This window comes from Hirundo rustica, chromosome 5, assembly GCF_015227805.2.
Source record: "Hirundo rustica isolate bHirRus1 chromosome 5, bHirRus1.pri.v3, whole genome shotgun sequence".
Lineage (NCBI taxonomy): Eukaryota > Metazoa > Chordata > Aves > Passeriformes > Hirundinidae > Hirundo > Hirundo rustica.
In genome coordinates, this window is record NC_053454.1 from 32,554,397 (window position 1) to 32,578,168 (window position 23,772).

Genomic DNA, 23,772 nt, shown 5'->3' on the forward strand with positions numbered 1-23,772 from the left:
GAGGAAGCGCGGGGGGACGCGCAGCCGGCCAATGGCAGAGCGGGGGCGGTGCCCGCGGTGCCCCGCGCTGCCCTCGGGGAAGGCGCGTCCGTGCGAGTCCGGCGGGGCCGCGGCAGCCAGGCCCGCCCAGCCCCGGCGGCAGCGGGGCCGGGCCGGGACGAGACGGAGGGAGCGGGGGTGGGAGCGGGGCCATGGCGGCCAACGAGGACCAGGAGGTGCGATTCCGTGCCCCGCTGCCTGAGGGAGAGCGGGATCAGGGCTGGGAGAGGGGGCGGCCGCCCGCGGCGGGGGCGGGAGGGAAGCGTTGGCCGCTGGAGCGGGCGAGGGTGCGTGAGGAGGGAGCTGGGCGGCGGCGGGGCCGGGCGCGGCGTCGCCAGGTGCGAGCGTCGTGCCGGGGCTGCGGTCGGTAACCCCCTGCTCTGGCCCTGGCTGCAGATGGAGCTGGAAGCGCTGCGCTCCATCTACGAGGGAGATCTGTGCTTCAGGGAGCTAAGCCCGGTGTCCTTCCAGTACAGGGTAAGGCGAAGTTGCACCTTTAAGTTACTTTGCTGCCTTATAGTTGCCACCCTAGGGGGTTCTAAGCCGAAGAGATACCCGATGTGCAGTAAAGGTTAGATATGGAAAAGAGCGGTTTTTTTCAGGATGTTTGGTACAACGATGCTTTATAGCACACGGTGTCGTGTGTATGAACCTGCTCCCAGCATAGGTTTATTATAGAATCAGAACGGGTGAGGTTGGAAGGGGCCGCTGTGAGTCATCTGGTCCAATCTCCCTGCTCAAGCAGGGTCACCCCAGAGCACGTGGCACAGGATTGTGTCCAGACAGTTCTTGAAAATCTACAGTGAGGGAAACTCCACAGCCTTTCTGGACAATCTGTTCCAGTGCTTGGTCACTGCACAGTAAAGAAGTCCTTTATGCTCAGGTGGAACTTCCAGTTTCTGTCCATTGCCTCTTGTCCTATTGCTTGGCCCCAAAAGCCAGTTGTCCCTGAGCCAGGCATCCCACTTGCATATCTGTGCCCTGCATAGCCAGAACTGTCAAGCCCTCTGACAGAGCCAGCCTCCTGTGTAATATTTACCCTAACAGGTCAGAAATGGAGAGATTTATAGAGATGTTTCTATATAAAATTTGGAGCCTTTTTTAACTCCTCAGTTACAAAGTTCCAGTCTCTTGTCCAAAGACTTCATCATGTCTTGTTTACCTGCTAAAGAGAAAATCCACAAAATGCCTTGGGTGCGTGCACTGGTACAGTCTGGTCAGAAGAGACATACACGGAGTGCTGAGCTCGAGATACACAACTAGATTCTGGCATGAAATTCTTACCAGCTTTCTCAAATTTAAAAACCTGGAAGTACTTCTGGGCACAGACTGAGGCAAATGGCCAAAAAACTTTACTGATGAAATCTTAGGCACCCATGGGGCAGAAGAGAGATTTCTGAAAACGCCATATACCCACTTCAGGGAGAAACCATTTAAAATTACCTTTCTGTGACTTCTTAAGTAACTTAAGGATAATGTCACTAATTGTAATGAGTTACAGCTCAATTAATTACTAGCATTTGGAATCCCAGCTGTGTAAGAACAGCCTTTCTTCATTGATTGGATCATTCTTAATAAATTTAATTTCTTTGAAAGGGGAAGTATGACATGCCTACAAGCTTAAAGTGTGTAATTTTACATTCCAGTACCTTTGGTTGTTGCTGATTTTTATGAGACAAAAAATAATGGTCAAAAGTTAGAATAACTCAAATACAATAAAACTTAAGTGTCAGACAATAATACCTATTTCCCATGAAGAAAAATTTGTATTGTGAGAAGTCATAATGCAAGTCAGTGCCTGGGAAGATAGAAAGAATTTGTATGGATTTTGCAGGATTTGCTCTGCACACAGACAGTGCTTTCCTGAGAGAACCCTGTGAACCTTGCCGCCACTTCTGCTCTTGGTAGCAATGGGAAATGAACTGTCAATGCTGCCTTGAAAAATGTTGCAGATTATTGATTTAAAGTGTTAGTTATTTCACCACGAAACAAGTGGTTTTGAATGTCAGTCCAGTCTGCTGAAACAGATATTGTAAATAAGAAAGCAGAATTTTTTTTTTTTTTAAAGCACCATAGTCTTACCTTGATTAGTATTTCTCTTGTGAACACACTTTATTCTACATAATTAGATGAAGGCTGATTTTTATAATGAGCCAAATAAGGAAGAATTTTTGGTGGTTTTAGAAACCTTATTGTGCTAGTCTTCCAAATTCTTGTGTAAAACAGTTATTTCTGATTGTATGTCTGTAGTATGCTGCATTTTTTTTTTTAAATACAGACTCATTCTGCTGACTTCTTAAATCTTCTACAACCCATTCTTTTGTAGAGGGAAATAAAATATCTGTAGGTATGAGAAACAAATATTGACCTTTTTACCCGTTATTTTTGCTATCTTAGGTTACTAGTTTATTATCATCCTTATTTCAACCCTGTCTTGTGGCTTGTTTTCATATTGCTCTGTGCTTAGATGGGTGGGGGAAGGCTCCATGTTTTCTGTTCTCCTATGTGTTAGTATAATATTTGGCTTGAGGGTACTACAAAGTAGCTTTGAAAACAAAGGCATTTAAAAACCCCAACCATAAAAAAGAGATTTGACAGTTTCTGCTGCTTCTTCTGGAACAAAATGTACAGGGTAAATGTTGATATTGAGGTATAAAATTTAATGCTCTTTCTAGATAACAGCTTTATTTTCTAATTGATATCTATCAAAATAATCTCAAGGAATTTTGATGGTCTAAAAAAGTAATAGACTTCTGTATTGGCTTTGTAATCCTCAGAAAGTGACTGGAAACTGTTGATTTATAAAGCTGGGTTTTTTTCTTCTTCAGATAGGTGAAAGTGGAGATCCCAAAGCCTTTCTAATAGAAGTTTCTTGGCCAGAAACATATCCACAGACAGCACCTGTCATATCGATGGATGCTTTCTTCAACAACACAATGTAGGTATTTGTGACAGCTTCCCTCCCTGGCCTTATGCTGGGGGCTCTTTGTTTGAAAAGCTTTTTATCATCTGTCTAGTTTACAGTTGAATTTAATGATTTCTTTTAGATCTTCAGCTATTAAACAAAGTATATTGGATAAGTTAATGGTAGAAGTGGAAGCAAATCTTGGAACTGCAATGACATACACGCTTTTTGAATATGCCAAAGACAATAAGGAGGTGTTCATGGAAAATCAACCTGTTAACACTGTGGTAAGTAGATAAATTCTGGTTTTAATTTTGTGCATTTAAAACTGAAAAAACTCGTCTATTATTACAACCTGAATACTTCAGAGCTCTCTCTAAGTTGTAAATCAGTTCACTGGTTATCATATTAGTGGCTGAAAGTGACGCACAAAGTATGGTGCCACAATTCTCTGTGGTCATAATTGTTCTATTTGATAGTTATTTTCCTGTTAGACCAAAATGTGTGCAGCCTGCTATTTATTGTGTCCCATAGGATAAGACTAAAATGGAGACTTTGAGCAGAAGCAAAACTAGAGGAGGCAGAAACAGAGATATGTCTTCCGAGGATTGGAGGGGGGACAGTTTACTGCAGCCTTCCTGGGATTGCATAAGTGCACCTCCAGGGTCTTAAAGTAGTCAGGCTGGGTCAATTTGTGGCTTTTGGGTTGTGTAAGCACATTGTTTGCCATGATGGTGCAGCAGATCTGCTTTGAAGAGGAAGGAATGGTTTCTATGTTTGAGAAGTCTGAATGCACTCAGACTAAATCACATGCTGTGATTAAATTGTAAAAGTGAAAAAGGTGCCCTTTGCAATTAGAAGAGACTAATTTCAGTCCCTAACACGTGTTTTTTAAAAGTCCAGCCCTGATTATATGTTGATTAAAAGCAGCAGGCTGCTGACAGCGTTGCTTCTCTCTGACAGTCAAGGTATTTCAGTATGTCAGGTTCAGTAATCACATCACACAGAGATATCCACGGAACTAATATGCAAAATGTTTACAAGCAATTTTATCCTTCTCAGACTTCAGTAAGCAATAACATTTCAATTGGAACTCCTGATGTGCCACCAAGTAAGAAAAAAGAGAAAAAGGAGCAGTTATCCAAAACCCAGAAACGAAAACTAGCTGATAAAACAGGTTTGTTCACCATAATAATCTTTTCTTTGATCAGTATGAAAATCCAAATTTTATAGCAAGGACACCTTGCTAGAGAAAGAGTAACTTGTGATTTGTTTATAAGATGAACTGCTTTAAGTATGTTGTCTCCATTTTATTTGTTTTCGATGAATTATTCTTGCCTGGGATGTTAGTTCTGGTCACAGGAATTTTCTATAGAGTCATGATTTAATGATATCATTGTTTTATTTTATTTCATTTCATTTCAGTTGGTGACAAAAATGAAATTTTCAAAAAACACTTGTGGAAGGAAAGGATTTGGGACCTCTAAAGAGTCACTTTCAGCAAAAAATGCAGTTTGTTGATGGGCCCTCATAAATAATTCACATTATTAAAAATGTAATTTCTAAACAAGAGTATTTCTTCTCAAACCCAAAGTAAAACATCTAATTTAGTTTGCATTCTAGAAATAGAAATTCTTCAGCAGATATTTAATGCTTTCAACAAAATAGAAGGATTTTGATTGGAAGTGTTGATTACTTCAATTAATTTCTCTGATGGCTCTTTCGTGTTCACCTTCAGTTTTCAATCATGATCTGGATAATGCTATCCTCTTGTAGCAATAGATTGTACCCTGTGATAGGGATTTCTGCATATAATCTACCTAACCTAATCTATAATTGGCAAGCCTAATGTTAACTGTATAGAGGAAAAACTGCATAAAATTTAGTTCTTTGACAGAATTCATCATTGCTGGTCAGCTCAGCTCACATTGGAGCTACCTTCTAAACTAAATTTCAAGGGGACTGAGGTGTTTTTATCAAAACCGAATTACTTTGAATCACATAATCAGAGAATTGCCAAGGTTGGAAGAGGCCTTCAAGTACATATATCCAACCATCACCACCATAATCACTCCTAAACCTATCCCCAAATGCCACATCCAGACGCCTCTGGAACACTTCCAGAGACAGTGACTCCACCACCTCCCTACTCCAATACCTAACTACTCTTTTAGTGAAAAATGGTTTTTGAAATCTAATCTGAACCTCCCCTGGCACAGCTTAAGGCCATTTCATTTCTTCCTTTCACTTCAAGATTGGTTGAGGAACACACTCTGTTTAAGACATTAAAATCCGTTTCTGTCCTCATGGCTTCAGAGTGCAGAAATTGAGGGGTTTGGATATTTAGAATTTTGTGGGTTGATTTTGAAGGAAGATGAATATTCCCCTTAGCTTGTGTGTTGAATTTAAAATCTTTTTCTGCAGATAACAAAGGGGAGCTTCCACGAGGATGGAACTGGGTTGATGTAATTAAGGTAAAGTGAGTGTATTATATACAGTATTGAACATGCTGTGTATGTAAATTAAAAATTATTTGTACTTATATCTGAAGAAAACTGATCTGATAAATTTTTTTCTTGCTTTTCTTCCTAACTATGTTTGGATTTGACTATGGTGTCTGATTAATTTCTATATGTGTCCAGCATGTAAGTATTTTCAAGTTCTCTTTTTTTACTGCTAGAAAGATTTATAAGAAAGAGTAAGAACTGCTGCTTATTTTGGACTCTAATTTACAAATTTTTCAAAAGCTTTAAAATGCTAGTACTTCTAGCATTAGTCTGAAGGACTTCACTCTTTGAACTTCATTGGTTTCTTTCTTTATTTACTGAATAGTAATAAAGAGTAAGTTTAAAAAGTTACAAAGTAATAAATTTATTAAAATTAATAGATTTTAATTTTATGATGAGAGGGCTTTGCTAACGAAATGCACTGCAAATATTCTGTTTTCATCTGACAAGAAGACTTAAAATGAAGTTAGTAGTGCTGCCAGGTTCTGGAGAGCAGTGGATAAGTAAGAAATAAAAGGGAGCTGTCCCAAGTGGGAGCACCTTGCTGTCTCCTACAAGCCTCATTCTCTGCTGCAACTCCTCCAGTGAATAATTCTTTTCTACTTGTGCCCTCAGTATTGATTTCTTCCACCCTCTTGTCTTTGCTGATTCAGTGAAAATCACTGCTTGACAATTTTGAAAGCAAACTATTTTATTTTACACAATTGAAGTAATTTTCACTGTAAGACCTAACACCAGTTCCAGTTGTTAAATAAGAGCAAGTAGATGATGAAGGTTGTTTTGGGCAGAGTCCTTCTGAGTTAAAAGTGGCTATTTATAGTGGATGTCTTGGTTTCAGATAGATTTCATGATAGGCATGAAATCTGCTTTTAATAATTATAAGCCTAACTTTAAAAGGTGAGAAATACTAAGTTAATGTTAGTGTCTATTTTTATATTGTCTAAATTTCTACATGGGAATTCTCTCAAAGATGTGTGAAGATAAAGTTCCATTACTTCATTTTTTTTTTTTTTTCTTTTTGGAGAGCTGGTGATAGAGCCTTCAAATTAAATAGAAACAGTGCCCTGAGGTTTCTCTGGGGTTGGTTGTTGTTTGGGTTTTTTTTTTTAAATTCAGCTTTCATGATCAGGAAATAAGCTCATTTAGTGTTTAAGAATTAATTTTTGATGCTTTTCAGTTTCTTGGTAGCACAATCAGTCTGTATTGTTAATTAAGTATACACATGTTCAGTGTGAGATGGAAATAATGTTGTTTCCTAATAAATGGAATGGCAGTCTAAAGTTTGAATACTTTCTTTTTGTGTCTCTTTTATAGTTAAGCAAAACTGGTTCTAAAGATGATGAATAAAGGACTTTGGTACAAGGCAACTCCACCTTTTAATACAGTGCAATTCTGGGTCACCATCTCTCTCTTAATAACTTTCATATTTGTTGAAGTAAACATTTTATAAAGCTTGATTTCCTAACTTGTAAACCTAGTCACACAAGTTTATCTAGAGACCATGTGGTCATCTTCAGAAAAATCAACCAACAAACTTGCCTTAAATGAAGGTTAGAATGTGACAAAGGCTATAGAGAGCCAGTGTGGTGAAGTGAATAGTGCTGAAGTGTTTATTAATTTATATTTAGTCTGTAGTAAAATCCTGTTATAGTGATCCCAACGATACTGTAAACATTTCCTGATGTTCTTATTCCAATTGAAGAAAAAAGCACTATAACAGTGATTGGTCACTTGACAGCTTAATTCATCAAAATAAATTATTCCATGGAAATAAGACCTTTGTCATTTGTTTATCTAGTATGAACTAGAAGGAGAACATACAAACTGTTGCACTGCAAAACAGACTAGAGCTTGTGGTCTTGTTTTCACTAGTTACTGGCTGAAATAGTAAATACTAGTGAAAGCAAGACCAAATATTCTGGTCTGCTCAAAAATGAGTGGTTATAGCAGGAGTGCAGCTTCTTTATTCTCCACGATATCCCATCTGTTGGTCTTTCTCCAGGGTGCATCTTTACAGACAGTGGGATGTCTGAGGAGGGGCAAAAGTGCTTTCTTGCACGTGTCTCAATGAGCGTTGGGATTTTGTAGCTGCTTCACTGGAGAAATAGGCATTTTTTGGAGGAATTTGCTAACTAAGTGGTGGGACAGTAGAGGTCAGTAACCCATCAAATGTATTGGGAGAACTTCTCTGCGAGAGCTCTTCTTTTTTCCTCGTCTGCTCTCTTGTATAAGAAGGAGAAGTCATCTTTACTGTATGAACTGTTATTGAATACAAGATGCCTTAATGTCCTTTATTATTTTTGTTTGTTTTGAGATGAACTTTAATAAATGCCTATTTATCTGCTGTGGTATGTGTTTATTGCTTTAAATTCTGTATTGCCTACTGCACTTTTCACTTTGCAAATTTGAAATTGAAAGGACTGTTACAAAGAAAGCATTCTTAAACATTGCTGGAAGAATTCTGTCTTCCCTCTCGTGGTATGTGTTTACATGATCTTCAGGGTGGCTGTGTTTGTTATTGATAGGAGGGTCAGTCACTTTTCCAGGAGCATAGGACAATATCCATTGTGTTCAGCACACACTGAGCAAGGCCAGTGTCCCTTTGGAGGAGTGTGCTCCACTGTGTACAGCATCCATCATTTCAGAAAGTCTGGTTTCTTTCTGAACTCTACTCTCATGCAGTAAAACGTTGTAAAGTACAAAAGGGAGGACTTTCTCCGAATGATGCAGCTCGGCCTCTGACGTCAGCTGCAGGCTCACTGGAAATTTTTATACCAGTTTTCTGCTTCTGTATAAATTGTGAAAGGTAATTTGTGTGGTTTGAACCATTTTCTGATGGCTGAAATGCTGTGATGGCTGAAACAGGATCATTTAAAGAATCTGGGTACTTGCCGTTATGGAGAGGCCCGAGCAGTGATAAATGAAGGGAAGGAAAAACGTAATGATTCTTATCAAGCAAGGCACAATTGTACATAAGAGATCATGACTCCTGAAGGAATTCTAAGCGCAGTTGAAAAATCCACTGCCACACTCTTTTTTTTTTGTTTTATAATGACCTACTGGCAGTGGAAAATCAGTGATTACTCAGTAGGACAAGAGTCTCTTGATTGTAGGGCTGCACAACCTGTTTAAAGTAATGAGTTTTGCAGCAGAGCTTTGTTTGGCCTGAGAAGACGAGTGTCAATGGTAGTAACAGTAAATTAAAGGTAGCAGATGTCCAAAATGCTGCCAGTACCATGACCAAAGATGTCCCATTGCACTGTGATGTATCAAATTCCAGGGAGTAGTGCAGACTGCCTTTAAGTATGTTGATTAGAGAGGTGACAGCTGTGATTAGTCAGCAGTGTGTGCCTGCCTTCCGTATCCTGCTCACCTCCTTGATCAGCCAGACACAATACACTGAAAGCAAGGCTGATATTTTCTGCAGTCCTGCTCTGGCTGGTTGTATGTGGGGTGGACAGATAAAGAGTGCCAACTGATGAGCCATTACATTTTGGTGAGTAAAAGACCAGCAGGAGAAAAGCCAGCATTTCTCCATAGAGGACCTGTGGTAAAAGTGCAGATGCAAGGATATTATCCTCCTCTCATCCAAGGCAATAAAAATGATTTTGGGTTATACTGTGAAATTTGTGCTGTGAAAATCCTTGAACTGGTCTGAACAATAAATAATTTCCCTTTGGAAGTTGTTTCCTTCAACAGTATGGCACTCTCAGCTCTTGCAGTTAACAGCAGAATGAAGTGGGGAGGAGATATTCGTTCAACAGAGAAAATACCATAAGTATGAGAATTCTGAGAGGACTGGAGGAGGAAGAGAATGGGGGGAAAACATCTTCATATACAAAAATAGAAGAGCATAGGGGATAAATTTTCATTGCTGCAGGACAATACAACAAAAGAAAAGCTAAATTCTGGCATGAGTTTGGCCTATGGTAAAGAAGAAGGTTGTAGATTTTCTTTCTGTTTCTCTGATTTCTTTCACCAACATGGATTTGGCTTCATCTCAGAAAGGGTCTGTTTTGTGGTTGTGAGAAGAATTTCTGTTTGCCTGACTGTTATGCTTCCTGTTATTGTCTTTCTGAGCCCATGTAAGCAGCCTCTGAAAGCCTGGCGTACTCTCAGAAATGGCTTAAGACAAAATACATTGACTAGGCACTGGAAAATCGTTAACTGTTTGTCCTCTCTCTCCTTCATTCAGAGCAAAGTGAGGAGTGACTCCAGATGGTTTAATTACACAAGACATGAAAATCTACATCCAGGCACTGGTGTCCTGTGTCAGACTGAAAATGTTACATAGCTTCCCCTCGCTACTGTGTCTGAGCGTTCATGCCTGTGGTTCCTACAGATGTTGTGTCTAAAGTATTCATGTTAAAAATAGGGCAGAAATTTGAAAGCTCTTATTGTGGTTAACTACTACAAGTTGTTTATGTTCTGAGGCGGGATAAGGTCATAGCAATGAGAGGGAAAGCCAAGCTGTAACTACAGAATCCTACCGGAGAGGAGTGAGGTTGTCTGGGGGTCTCTGAGAGCGCTGTTTCTTCTGCACTATCTGTATTACTGCTAATGATCAGAAAGGCAAAGTTAACCTAGTCTGGGTTTGGAAGATATCATTCAAGAAGCGATAAAGAAGGAAGAAAGAAATCTTTTTCTCAATTATCTTCTATAATGTCATTGAAAGACAATAAACGCGGCCTTGCGTGAATTTGCTCTTCAGAGCAGAATCTTACTTTAAATCAAGTATCTCTGTCAGTAATGCGTGTTATGATTTTCTGCAGGTAAAAACAAATGTGAAGAAGGAATTGTTATGTGAAGAGCTACTGTTCCATCGTAGAGAACCATTTGATCTCTACATATAGTGAAAATGGTGCTTCCATTGACCTTGAAGACACAGATTTTATAGTAGCTCAGGGAAAAGGTAGCAGCCCATCAATAAATAGTACACAGCTTCTGTAGATGGTTAACAAATTTTGCCCAGCATTATCAGTTTTATGTTTTTCTATGAAGACCAGCACTAAAGTATTACCAGGTTTCAGTTAACTGGCGTATTGCATAAATACGATTTTCCTTTCCCCTCCTCATGCCATATGTCTTTAGATTATAAAAGTACAGGATGTCATATAGAAATCCATTTCCAAAATTAAAATAGTGCTAAAGGAAAAGAGATAATCCTACTCAGAAGTAAGGATGTGCCAAAATTGAAGCTGCCTATGTGATGTTTATATGAAAAAGAATTCATAGGAAGATTTTCTTGCTGAGACTACGTGGTTTTTGGGGTTTGTTTGTGGGTTGTTGGTTTGTTTTTTTTTTCTGGTAGACTCCAAGGAGGTGGTTAGTCCTTTTCTTCCTAGTGTCCCTTCTAGTGGGAAAGCAGTACAAAAACTGAGTATTAGTACTCTCCTAAGGCTGAAAAGAGAAAGAAGTTTTCACTTAGTCAAAGCAAATAAAGTAATAGAACTGTCCCTGGAACAAAGTGGATCTTTGAACAGGATGGCCAGGTATTGAGGCAAATTAGTTTGCTTTAATAAAACTGACTGGATCTGAGTGGTTTAGTCTGCTTCAGAGTCTATCCTCATGTGGTGGATTTGTGACTTACAAATGGTTATGGATAATTTTAGCTTGACTGTACAGCTACAGTCCATGTGGTTTAACCATTGCTTTCAGTAAATGTCTGTTCAAGAAGTTAGTGCAGATTCTAATATACTGTTAATGAGCGGTAGTTCCAACTCTTCATTTGAGGGAAAGAGAGGAGATGCAATGTTACTGCTCTGGGTGAAAGATATTCACGTGTATGCTGTCAACAAGGCTGTCGGGACGTGGTTTGCAATCAGTCTGAAAGAGTTAAAATGGTGAAGTTCTACAAGATTATTGTAGTAGCCTATCTTAAGATGGATCCATTATTTCCATATATTTCTTTTTTGTTGTTGTTGTTAACTTGCTTATTATGATGTTTAAAATGCTCAAAGTGCAAGTGATACATTAGTTTATTGGCTAGAGTGGCTATGTATGAAGTAACTAATGGTTTGCTCAGATGAGCAAGAACAGTTACCTTGTGTTTCCTGATTTCATGGCATGATGACCCTTCTCTAACCCTCTTCATGGCGCATTCCTATGGGTAATATCCCTCCCTTGTTTTTTTCCTAGCATGGGCAAAAAAAGGTACTCAGCATCACTGTGTGTTCCTTCATAGCTTTTATACAGAAAAGCTGTGTTGGGTGGGAAGGAAGAAAATATAAGCTACTCTCTGGTATTTATGCCTCACACCTGGAATGAGTTAAAATAATCTGCATCATGTTACGTATAATATAATGTACAAGGTACAATGTGTCACTCCTGTTCTATTTTCTCCTGTTTTAAATATATGTACTTGAGACCTCTACTACAGTCTCTGACTGGTAAAAATTGGGCAGAATCTCTTTGTGATCATCACAATACTCTTTGTTTCACAGACACAAGCTCTACTCTGTTAGATGCTGTACTGATGAACACAGAGGAAGCAGGGCAAGTCACTGATCTTGCAGGATCAGGAAATGGGAAAGATACTCTATGGGGAGACACATGCTGAATGTGAAAAGCATGTACTCAGCTTCTTTGGATATATGTTTAAGGAGAAAGTAGACAGTAGAAAAGAGTGAAAGAAGGAGGAAGGAACAGCTTGGGTCTGGAGCCTTAAGAACATGGTGGGTTAGTCTTCTAAAAATTACAGTTGATAAACATATGTTGTTTCTCTGTATGTTAAAATACCTCTTAAAGTATTTTGAAAGATGATAAAATATTTTTTGAAGTGCTAGTAGTAAACCCTTGAAGGGAGGAAAGAATGTCACCAGAAAAAAGTTATACACAGGAATAGATCTAGAAATTTTGATTTGAAGCTGTGGAATTTTTGTATATCAAGCAAATGGAGTTTCTGTTATGTGAAGAAGCCTTGCTTCATCTTTTCTGCAAGTGAGTGTTGCAAACTCAGAATTTTATCTGCTGGAAGGAAGGAAAAATCAAAAAATTTGGATTTAGATATACATTTTGCAATTTTAAATCCAGCTCATCAGTATTTAAATCTCCAGTTAAATGTGTGTCTTGTAAGCAGAATGGGTAAAATGTGATTTGCCATGCATGTGCATATAAATACAGTCTTGGTGAGGTACATCATTACATCAAATCACTTCAGGTATCAATGTACAAAGATTAAGAATATCTGTCTTATTTGAGAAATATTTGTCCTCTGACTCATTCAAGGTTTCTGCCATCAAACGCAGCAAAATAATCAAAACTGCAATTATTATTTTTTTTAATATATTACAACAACCTCATCTCACTATGCTTATTTGTGCTAGGATCAGAGGCAGAAAGAAATGCATCAATGGAAGAATGCTATCCTCAATTATACAGCTGCTCTAAAGAAAGAGGTTGTTAGTCCAGCTGATGGACTTGAGGTGGGGGCTTCCAGGTGGTGTCAGAAATTATCACCATTGTGTTTCACTATATCTGGAAATTTTTTAGGAAGTATCAGAGATGAGATATTGAAGACTTGTTGCAAGGTTTTCCAGCTATTTGTTTTTAATTTTGGAATTCTATTGAATTTATACTTTTAGGGTACAGTAAGTGCATTATTGGTTTTGGTATGTAAAAAGGGCATATTATAAATCTAGAATACAAATGAGGAAGGGACATTAATACAAAGTCTTGACTTATGCACACCATAAGAAACCTTGTAGGTTTGTGCTGTATGTAGATTAGGTTTGTATTTTTGTCCTGAGTATATGGGGGGTTTTAATTGTTTTATGGGGCAAAAGCCCCATCATCTCAGGAATATTATGAAAGAAAACCTTATAATTACTTAAAGGTATAATTGGAACAATTAACCTAACTGAACTAATGCAAAAGCAGACACTGTTGTGTTGCACCTCATGGGGTATCAAAAGAGATAGTTCTGACCAAAAAAGCAGTGCAGATGGATGGTAATCAGGCAGGTGTTACTCAACACTGGGAACAAATCATCAAAAGTGTAAATGGAGTTCATTCTAACAGGGAATTGGACTCAAACATTTCAGATGGGCAGGATCTGTTTAATGTGCCATCTTCATCCCTCAACAGAAGGTAATAGAAGGAAATCATATTCAACAAGCAGGACTTCCCTCTCATGAAGCTGTGCTGGCTGGGACTGATGGCTGCATTGTCTTCCAGGAGTTTTTCAGTATCTCCCAGAAGAGTCTTTTTCATGATTTTACCAGGCACTGAAATGAGACTGACAGGCCTGTAGCTTTCAGGGTCCTCCCTCTTGCCCTTGAAAATCAGGATAATGTCACCCACCTTCCAGTCCTTTGGGATCTCTCTGGATTCCCAAAACCACTCAAAAATGAAGAGAGGTTTTGCAATGACATCAGCCAGCTCCTTGAGGATTCTCAGATGGATCCTATCAGGTCCCATAGATTTTTAGGTATCCAGCAGATCCTGCGTAATTTCAGGGTCAACTGGGAATTGAACATTCTCAAGATGAGCCCTGGTCTTCCATCTCATGGCACTGAAACCCCCTTGGTCCATCATCTGTGTTGAAAACAGAAGCAAAGAATGTGTTAAACACCTCTACCTGGTCCTGTCCTTGTTTGTGGGGTGACCATCCTCATCCCGTAACAGGCCAATGTTATTTTTCACTGCCTACTGCCATTAGTATATTGGACAAAAACCTTTTATTGTCCCCCACAGTTCTGGCCAACTTCATCTCCAACTGAGCTTTGGCCGCACAAATTTTCTCCCTGCAGTGGTAAGAAGCATCTCTGTATTCTTCCCATGTCACCTGACCTTGCTTCCACTGGGCATTTTTCACCTTATTTCCAAGAGAAGGTCCCTGTTCAGCCAAATCAGCCTTCTGCCTTGTCTGACTTCCAGCACTTGGGAATTGTTGCTCTTGTGCTCTTAGGAGGTGATGTTTAAAAAGTGACCAGCATTGATGGACCCCAGCACCTGCAAAAACATTTTCCCAGGAGATTTCACTTATTAGTTCCCTGAGTAACCTGAAATCTGTTCTTCTCGTGTCCATTTTGTTGCAGCCTACCAGGTGAGTACTGAATTCCTTCTGTTCAGAAGTTGTTTGGTAAAGTAATAAATATGCACATCTTTCCAATCTGTTAAAGAGATTAATTTATTCTTCATTAATCTGAAGGTGATTCACTTTTTTAATCAATGGAAATCTAATTGCTAGGCACTTACATGAAAAAAATACTGAGTCTGAAGAGTTTCCTTCAACATTTTATAGTGCAAATGAATAGTAATTTAAATGAGCAGCAGTACTTTTCTCATTAGAGCATGAAGTACAGCACTGGAAGATATTATCTGAAGGAAAATATTCCCTGAGCCTTTATTGATGCTGGTTACACTGTCATCAGATAGGCATATGAGATTTTATCCCTATCTTAGAGATGGTATGTAAGTTTCCTTGTTGAGATATATACTTGTTAAAAAAGAGCTAATAAGTCTCAAGCCCTTATCTGTCCATTTGCCAAACTGTGCAGCAATTTGGTAGGCTAGAGCTGTGCCTACCTGAAGTAATGGTGTTCTTTAATCTTGTTTTATGATTAGAGCAGCTTCTTAACTTTCCAGTATGTTCTCACAGCCTGTCTTTTAGTCATGTTTGTAACACATTTTTCAGGGACATTTTCAGCAGAGATCTGCACACAGACAGCAAGCTAAGAGCAAATGGCTGAGCACTTTCCAGAAACTGCATAACATATTTCAAGAGTATGCTCTACTTGCTTTCAGGGAGGAAGCATCCACTGAGCTTCTTGAGACAGGTGAGACTAGAAACCCCAAATCAGGAGAAGAGCATTCAACCAGAATGATCAGCAATACATTATTTCCTAAAAGAGGGGGGACAGATTAGTTGTAGTAATAAAATAAGTTAGAAGACATCATTGGTTTTGGCACTCCTCAGAATCTGTGGAAGAACAAGCAATACTTTAGTGAGAATGTTACCACTGTAATAAATATGTAAAATAGACATTATTTCTCAATAACCTGCTTTTCCTGCTCAATGTGCTCTTTAATCCACTTAAACATATGTAACTCTTTTTACAGTCTGCAAGCAACTCATTAGGCTCTAATAGAGGACCAGAAAGCCTGGAGTTTGGCCAAACAAAATAAAACACATGCTGTGAAATGCTGTTTAACTGCAGAGGATAAAATGACTACTGCAGAGTAGTCTTAATAATGCAATAATAATTTAACAGCAAAGCCATAGATTTCATGAACTTCTTACAAACAGATCTTTCTGGGTTTTATATTAAGAACAGAGGAAAATCAGATCTTTTCTCTGAGCTTCACAGTGGTTGTACATCAAAGTTAAAGAAGTCACTTAGTACTTCTTTCTTAGCACAGTACTATGAGTATTGTAAGGGGGTTCATACAAATGTGCTCTGTCCCCAGTCCGTGATACACGAGCAGGTGGATTCAGAAGTTTCCAGATTAGCCAGCAGAGACCGCGTGGAGGATTCAGTCCTAATGTCTACAAACATGTCTGTCTGTACTGTATATGACTTGCATGTAAGTCCCTCACCTCATAAAATCCTTATGTTACTTAATGTAAGTGCAAACATATGAAGCAGCATAAGGGGAAAAGAGCTAATTAAAATAATTCTGGAAGATGTTTCTAGGGTATTTTATCCATTGCTTAGAATTCCAATTAAAATTATGTATCTTGTGAAGAGCTTCTGATTATCAGGTTCTTACTTGTAACTGAAAGTTGGATGGCTTCCCTTTTTAAAAGGAGAAAAATATAAGAAAGAAATGCCTTTTGTAAGTTCTACAGTTTCTTTCAGAATGAAAGTTGGGATGTAAAACACATGCCTGCAGCTTAGTCATCAAGGAATCATAAAATGGTTGGAATGGACCTTTAAGTGTCATCTAGTCCAGCTCCCCTGCAATGACATCTTCAACAGAGCTCCAGTCAATCTTACCTTGAATGTGAGACTGGACATCCACCACCTCTCTAGGCAATCTGTTCCTGTGTTTCACAACCCCCATCGTAAAAATCTTCTTCCTTATATTCAGTCTGAATCTATGCTGTTTGAGTGTAAAACCATTACCTCTTGTCCTAGGACAAGAGGGCCTGCTAAAATATTTGTCTCCATCTTTATTAGAAGCCTCCTCTAAGTAGCGACAGGTCACAATCTGGTCTCCACAGAACTTTCTCTTCTCTAGGCTGAATGACCCCAGCCCTTCATAGGAGATGTGCTCCTGCCCTCTAAGCATTTTTGTGGCCTTTTCCTACACTTGCTCCAACAGGTCCGTGTCTCTCTTGTGCTGGAGACCTCAGAGCTGGATGCAGCATTCCAGGCGGGGTCACATGAGAGCAGAGCAGGGGGGAAGAACCCCCTTCCTTACCCTGCTGCCCACACTGCTTTGGATGCAGCCCAGGACATGTTTGGCTTTCTGGGCTGCCAGCACACATTGCCAGGTTGTGTCCAGTCTCTCATCCACTGAGTTGTCTTTAAATGTCATGTAATTCCATAAGCAATTTAAGGAATAGGCTATACAGTTGCTTAAGTTGGTCCTCAGCCTGAACAGTTTGGTCATGGTCCATTGAAGAACATGAATTTATGTGACCATTCTTAACCCAAATGTTCTCGTACTCAATTGCAGTTTTCTGATGCGAACATTGGGGTTTTTTTCCAAAACAACTGTCAGTATGTGATTCAGACAAGCAAGCTGCTGAATGGAAGAAAAACCAACACAGGGATGCAAGAACTAAAGTTTGATTTATTGGTGCCACTTGTGAGAGCAGAAAAGTAGGATTCATTCAAAGCCTCTTCTATCAGATTGCTGATGTTTGCAACAATTCCATGCATTTTTATGAGATAATCAAAATGTAAGTATTATTTTGTAGAGGAGAGATTAATGATTTTATTTTAACATTATTTGCCATTATCATAACCGAGGTATTTGGGATACTGCCATACAGTTTGCACATTGTTCTTGTGGAAGGACTTAGATTTATGCCCAAGTATATAAATTATAAAATATGCTTTAAATTTCAGTTATTTCAGCAGATGAATATGTGGGCATACACGTTTTGTTGGTAAGATATCACAGATTTAAAAGCATAGGTTTTTTTCACTGAAACTAAATTCCTTTTAACAAACAAAGAATCTCTGGGATGTGAGATTTGCCAAATAATTAATATCCTCTAAATCCAGCCCACAAAATGCTTTTTAGAAAGGGCATCAAATTTTATGCCTTTGCTGTGCTTTAATCCCAGCCAGCAGTTAAGTATCACACAAATGCTCCATCACTCCACCCATTCCCCATGGTGAGGAGAAGAATCACCAAAAAACCCCCAAAACTCTTAGACTGAAAAAGAATGAAATATACTACTAATAATAGTAATAATAAAAAAAAAAATGTAGTGAAAAGGAGAGTAATAAACCCCAAGAAGGACAAGAAGTGCACAGTCCAATTGCTCACCACCTGCTGACCAATGTCCAGCCTGTCCCTGACCAGCTATCAGTGGACCTTGACCAAATTTCCCTGAGTTTATGTCCTGAGCATGACATTCCATGGTATGGAATATCCCTTTGGCCAGTTCAGGTCAGCTCTCCTGGCCATTTTCTCTCACAGCTTCTTGTGCACTTCCTCCCTGGCAGAGCCTGAGACACTGAAAAGTCTTTGACTTGGAGTAAGAACTGCTTGGCAACAACCAAACATTGGTGTGTTATCAACATCATTCTCATACTGAATCCAAAACACAGCGCCACACCTGCTAGCAGGAAACAAATTAACTCCATCCCAGATGAAACCAGGATAGTTCAAAGTATCAGTCAAGAACAGAAATCCAAGTGAATGTTCTCATAAAAACAAATAGTGTTTAACTAGTTCTTGATTTTAATCTGTGTTAGATGCTGAAAATCAGTTTCTGCCTGGACTGAAACCCCCATCTCTTCTCTGAATTCAAAGGGAGTTCTGTTCTGACAGGAACTTTGCATCTTCTACTTCTCAGCACAAATGTATGAAATTGCAGCTTTCTCATCCAGTATATTTATGTGCATTTTAAGAAAAATATAGCAACCTACAGGTTCTTTCATTTTTTGGTGGTTACCTTTAGCAGTAATTGCTGGTCTCTGGACTGTGCATTACCCACCAGAGGGAGCTGAAGCCAAGAGCAGTCTGATTTTCATAGGCTCATACAATCATTTAGATTGGAAAAGACCTGCAAGATCACAGAGTCCAACCATTAACCCAAGTCCATCATTAAGCTGTGTCCCTAAGGGCCACAGCCACATGTCTTTAAAATAACTCCAGGGGTGGTGACTCAACCTCTTCCCTGGGCAGCCTGTTCCAATTCTTGGCAACCCTTTTGGTGAAGAAATTTTTCCTAAAATCCAGTCTGCCATCTTCTGGAGCAACTTTCAATACCCAGGAGGTTGTCAGGTGAAAGTAATCTCTTACACTTCACAGAGCTTTGGATTTGGGCATTTGTCCTCAGGTTAGCTTGGGATCAGATGGTGACCAGGTAGGAAAAAAGTTTGCCTCCCTATGCTAAGTTACTACCTCTTTTGGGAACCCTCAGTTCAGTGTCAATGCAGGCAAAGCAAAACCTTGGGATGTACGTGTCATCATTCTTTAGTTTTTATGTGTGCTCTTCTTCTTGTAACATTGAATAAAGACCAGAAAATAAATTTAAAAAAAAATCTTTAAAGAAGATAGAATGAGAGAAAATTCCACAATTCTTCTGGAAGACAATATATAATTTCTGTCAGAGGTTAACTAGCTATAAAATGACCCTTCACTTTGCTTTTTTAGGGGTTTTATTATTACTTTTTATGCTCCTCCTAATTATTTCTGACAGCTTCTCTCTCTCTGAACTTAATTCCTGCTATCATTTCAATCTCTGTTTCAATTCTCTCTGTTTGGATTTATTTTTTTCTTTTGCTTTGTGTGTGGGTTATACTTTCACATTCTCTGTTTTCTTACTTGACTTCCCCTTTGAATTTTATTGCCTCATACTTCATTCTGAAGTCAGGAAAGGGAAAGGAATACATGCCAGCTACAAACTTAGGGAATATACTCAGCTCTGTATCTTTTTTCTTATTATTTCAAGGTTTTGATCTGATGGACACATGCCAGTTGCTGCATGAAATACTTATTTCTCCAGCAGATACTACTACTACTATACACAGGAATTGCTCCATACTTACATCAGGAACTTCACCAAAATATTGTATTCTATGTGTTTCTAGACTGCTAGAAAGGGGTTTGCACCACTGAGGATTAAAAAGTTCCTCTTCATAACTCAACTGAATATCAGCTTTCCATCACTATCTTTTCGAAAAGTCAGGTCTGTTAATAATTTCTTTATATTTACTCCATTGCTGTATAATTGATATATTTTCATTATATAAACCAAATCCAAATTTATTGTCGTTCCATATTCTATTTCAATAATCTCTTCTACTTTACCATGGTACATTATTTAATTTCCTACCATTTCACATGAACATCTGTAACAAAGTTGCAATGAAAACCAGCGTGCCATTTGATTAATGAAATTAATACCAGGTGACCTGAATGCTCTGCAATAAATCATGTGACAAAGGAGATGGGCTTAAATTGTGAGTAAGTGTATTCATGCAAGAATGTATTCATTGTGAGAATACAAGAGATATGAACCAGATTTATTGTGGATTTTTATTGAAATTTTACAATAATTTAAATTAAGTTCCAGATGTTATGAATGCTGCTTAGCAATGAAATGTATTGTAATCCTAAAAATCTCCACATTCTGGAAACCAAGGTATGATTTTTAGTGCTGAGTAAAAGCTTCTGTCTTTATCTCAATAGTTTACCAGTAAAATGAATACTGATATCAAAGATCTATAACTGAACATACATTTTAGATCTTCTTATAAATAATAAGAGATTAATACATGTATTTGGTGGCATTACAGTCATAAAACCATGGCATGTTTTAAAAAATATCCTGTTCATCTTGGCTCAGAAAAAGATACCTGGAAACATTCCTTCTGAACACAGCTGTTGTGGTAAGGCAGTTGAAGAGAGAAAGTTTTGCTGATTTCTGCTTTCTGTATGAGCCAATTTACATCAGGCTTTACACGTAGTGATCAGCACCCTGTATTTCACCTAGAAAGTGAAATGTTCACCACTGCAAACATTGGTGTAGCTGGCTTTTGTGTACTTACCAAAAAGGTGGACAGCAAAATTCGGATAGACTGTTAAGCAAAGTCCCACGTTAGTCCCAGTAGAACAACCACAGACACATGTTAAATGCAGAATATCCTATTCCTGTGCTACAAATGCTTTTTTTTTCCAGTTTAAGCTCAAATTTGTAAGTGTTTCTCTTGAACTTCTTCGTTTATCTTTTTGTGATGGAGAAACGACCTTCAAATAGAACTTGGCTGCAAAGATCAATAACCAGCAAAAAACACAAATGGAATTTGAGAAATTGTGACTATACCAAATTGTTCCAGGCAAGTTCAAGATACATAGGTATTTGATGTTCATACATAGCCTTCCTTTCAGATGAGGACAGGTAGCTGAAAAGACAACATGGAAAGCATGATGTTGCCTTTGAAAACATGATTGAAACCTTTAAAGGGTGGTTTTGCCAAAAAGGACGCACAAAAGGTACTACTTTCTTCAAGTTCTACCTGAATTGCCTTGCCTGTTTCCACACTGCAATGGGCTGGATTCAAAACTTACATAGATTAATGCAATGCTGAGCATTGCTGGAATCATCTCCTTTTAAAGCAAATTGAGCATAAAGCATTAGCCAAAGGACTCATCCTTGCAACACCTGGATGTGGTGACTTTTTTAGGCCATGTCTCAGCCAGATTATAGCCAATATATATATATGTATGTATGTATGTATGTATATGTATAAAATTTTTTTCTTAATTAGGAAAGCTCAGAACTCCAAAAGTGAACTCCTGATTCCCACAGTGAGGTGAGGATTTCAGTCCTGTGTTGCAACTGGATACCTCTGTGCCTGGGAATTGGAAATCACTGTCATGGAATTGTTCAGAAGAGTCATAAACCAAGCCACTTCAAACTTTAAAACACAATGGTGACAACTCTGTAGGTAGAATAATTATTAGTCACAAATTATGAATGTTTTGGGTTTTTTTTGTCTCGGAGATGTATGCAGGAATCTCACTGCTGGAGTGGTTACAGTGTTTAACACGGGGAAATCAGAACGCCATCCTGTTAGAATGGAAAAGGCAGAAAGCTTTGAAATTGTGCTGATGAGGGATACAAAACTCTTTGTCTTTACAAACAAGGGATTTGCCTCTCTTCCAGGTTCTCTAACACTCATTTTTCAGGTACTAAACACAAATTTACTCAGAAAGTAAGTTTAGGGGATGTGCACACTTATGGATTTTTTTTTTTTTTACATTTCTATAAAGCCTAACTAAACAATACCTGTCTTTAGATAATTAATTGCACAAAGCAGGCAAGGCATTTTGAAAATATGTTTTTAGTAGACTCCGTTAACTTATGACTTTTTGAAAAAGTATGTGAAGAAACAATCGGGTCATTACATGGTTCCTTGCCAAAGTAAAGAGTACAGGATTCTTGAGGGAGGGCTACTGCTTGGCCTCTCTGAGAACAGGTAGGAGTTTGTCTCTGGCACTGACTGTAGCATCCACAAAGTTTTATATATAGAACAAGCCATATCTTCACTCTCCATACAACTAACTGCTAAATACTTTAATTAGAATGATTGTTGAGTTAACCATCTTAATTTTATTTTCTTCAGTCACAACGGTTATTAGCATAAAGGGTTAAAAATCCATCAGATTCTTGTGGAAGTTTCTAAACAAAGTTCAAATCTGAAAATAAGCAATTCTTTATGGTGTATTGTGAAACTGAGTAGAAACTTTAAGTCTGGTTAAGGTGAGCTTTACTTCTTAGTTTCAAAGCTACTGTGGGATCTGAAACAGGAGCTAAGGCCCCATTTTCCAGAAACAGAGGGAGACAGAAGAGGTTGCTTTCTGGAGATAAAACTCTCTAATAAAGGCCTCACTGGAGCAGAAGGATGCAACTCATTCTTTCCTGTGCCTGTTGGACCGAGTTGGTTTTCCCTAGTGTTTGTGAGGTCTGTGAGAAATGTTTGGATAAGATCTTTTGGTGCTGTTCCCAGAACATGGTTCATGTGATATCAAAGAATCCTGATGTTTTGCCAGGGACCTTTTTGTCATTGGGAATTTAGAGGCTGGGTTTGCAAAGAGTTGGTTGATCTGCAATACAAAGAAAACTCCTGAGCAACCTATTCTGGCAGGCCATCTTCAGTCAAAGGCCACCAGGGAGCTGTACCAGCAGTCTCCACCCAAAAGGACAAAGAGCAAAAGAGAGACAAGTGATGGTTTTAACTTCTGCAACACTGCAGAGCTGAAGCTGAAACATCAGTTGTCCAGGCCATGGATTTACACTGAAATACGAATTACTGGAATAACTACATGAGGTCATTGTAACCCTTCTTAAAGCCAGACTCTCCTTGTCTTGAAGCAGGGAGATCAAAGAGATGAAGACCAGACTGATGTGTAATTATTATATTCCTTCAGCTGCAAGAATTAGTGACTCAAGCTGCCTGAGAAGTGGGAAGGAGGGATTTTGACTGACCTCACTTAAATACTATTTCAGTAGCACTTAGACATGAGTCTAAATTTGTACTTTCCAATCTTTTATTCCATCATCCATAAATTTTCTTCACTGACAAGGCAGTCCTGGATTAATGGGAGGTAAACGTACTGACAATTTTCCTCACTACTTCCATTCACCTCTTGAAGTCTGGAGTTATAGACAGCATGTTTTGACTTAATCTCCCACTGCTGTGCACAGTACTTACTTTAGGTGCAGTTTGCTAGCATACACAATACACAAAAGATGAGAAGGAAGCAGGTTTTCCAGAAGCCTTACATTTGTAGTGATGACCTATTAGGTAAATTTGCATCCTTCCAGCTTAGTGAAGCTGAAAAGGTGTAAAACAATATCCTAATGGATCAAGTTTATACAGTTTCTCTCAGCTCACAAAATAATGTTCTGCTTACTGATGAATATGTTATGTAACAACTGTTAGAAATCTGAGAAGCTATTTTGTCCAGCTTTTTCTTCCATTTTTAATTATTGTGCCACTAATTTCTGTATTGATTTCACTCCATAGTTTCCATTATGATCTGGTATCAGGAAGGTCTAAAATAGGTAAGTGTACTGGGGTCATAACCATAATTAAGGCTACTTTTTAGTTGCTTAATTTCCACTGATGATTAATTACCAAATCAGGAAATCTTGCTTTTCTTCCTACAGATCAAGTTTAAATTGTA

The 23,772-nt window shown here is 38.6% G+C and overlaps 1 protein-coding gene across 3 annotated transcripts; it reads left to right on the forward strand.

Moving 5' to 3' along the window:
• Positions 1–108: 108 nt before the first annotated feature.
• On the forward strand, positions 109–10,934 carry RWDD4 (RWD domain containing 4). 3 transcript variants are annotated; one of them, XM_058420786.1, is made up of 7 exons: positions 109–215; positions 436–516; positions 2,868–2,977; positions 3,087–3,231; positions 4,007–4,121; positions 5,369–5,418; positions 10,224–10,934. In XM_058420786.1, the coding sequence occupies exons 1-7, from the start codon at positions 192–194 to the stop codon at positions 10,302–10,304; spliced, it is 606 nt and encodes a 201-aa protein (XP_058276769.1). In that variant the 5' UTR covers positions 109–191; the 3' UTR covers positions 10,305–10,934. The 3 variants fall into 3 exon arrangements, with proteins under 3 accessions (XP_058276769.1, XP_058276768.1, XP_058276770.1); XM_058420785.1 differs by lacking the exon at positions 10,224–10,934 and adding an exon at positions 9,647–9,760; XM_058420787.1 differs by lacking the exon at positions 10,224–10,934 and adding an exon at positions 5,587–7,794.
• Positions 10,935–23,772: the final 12,838 nt, after the last annotated feature.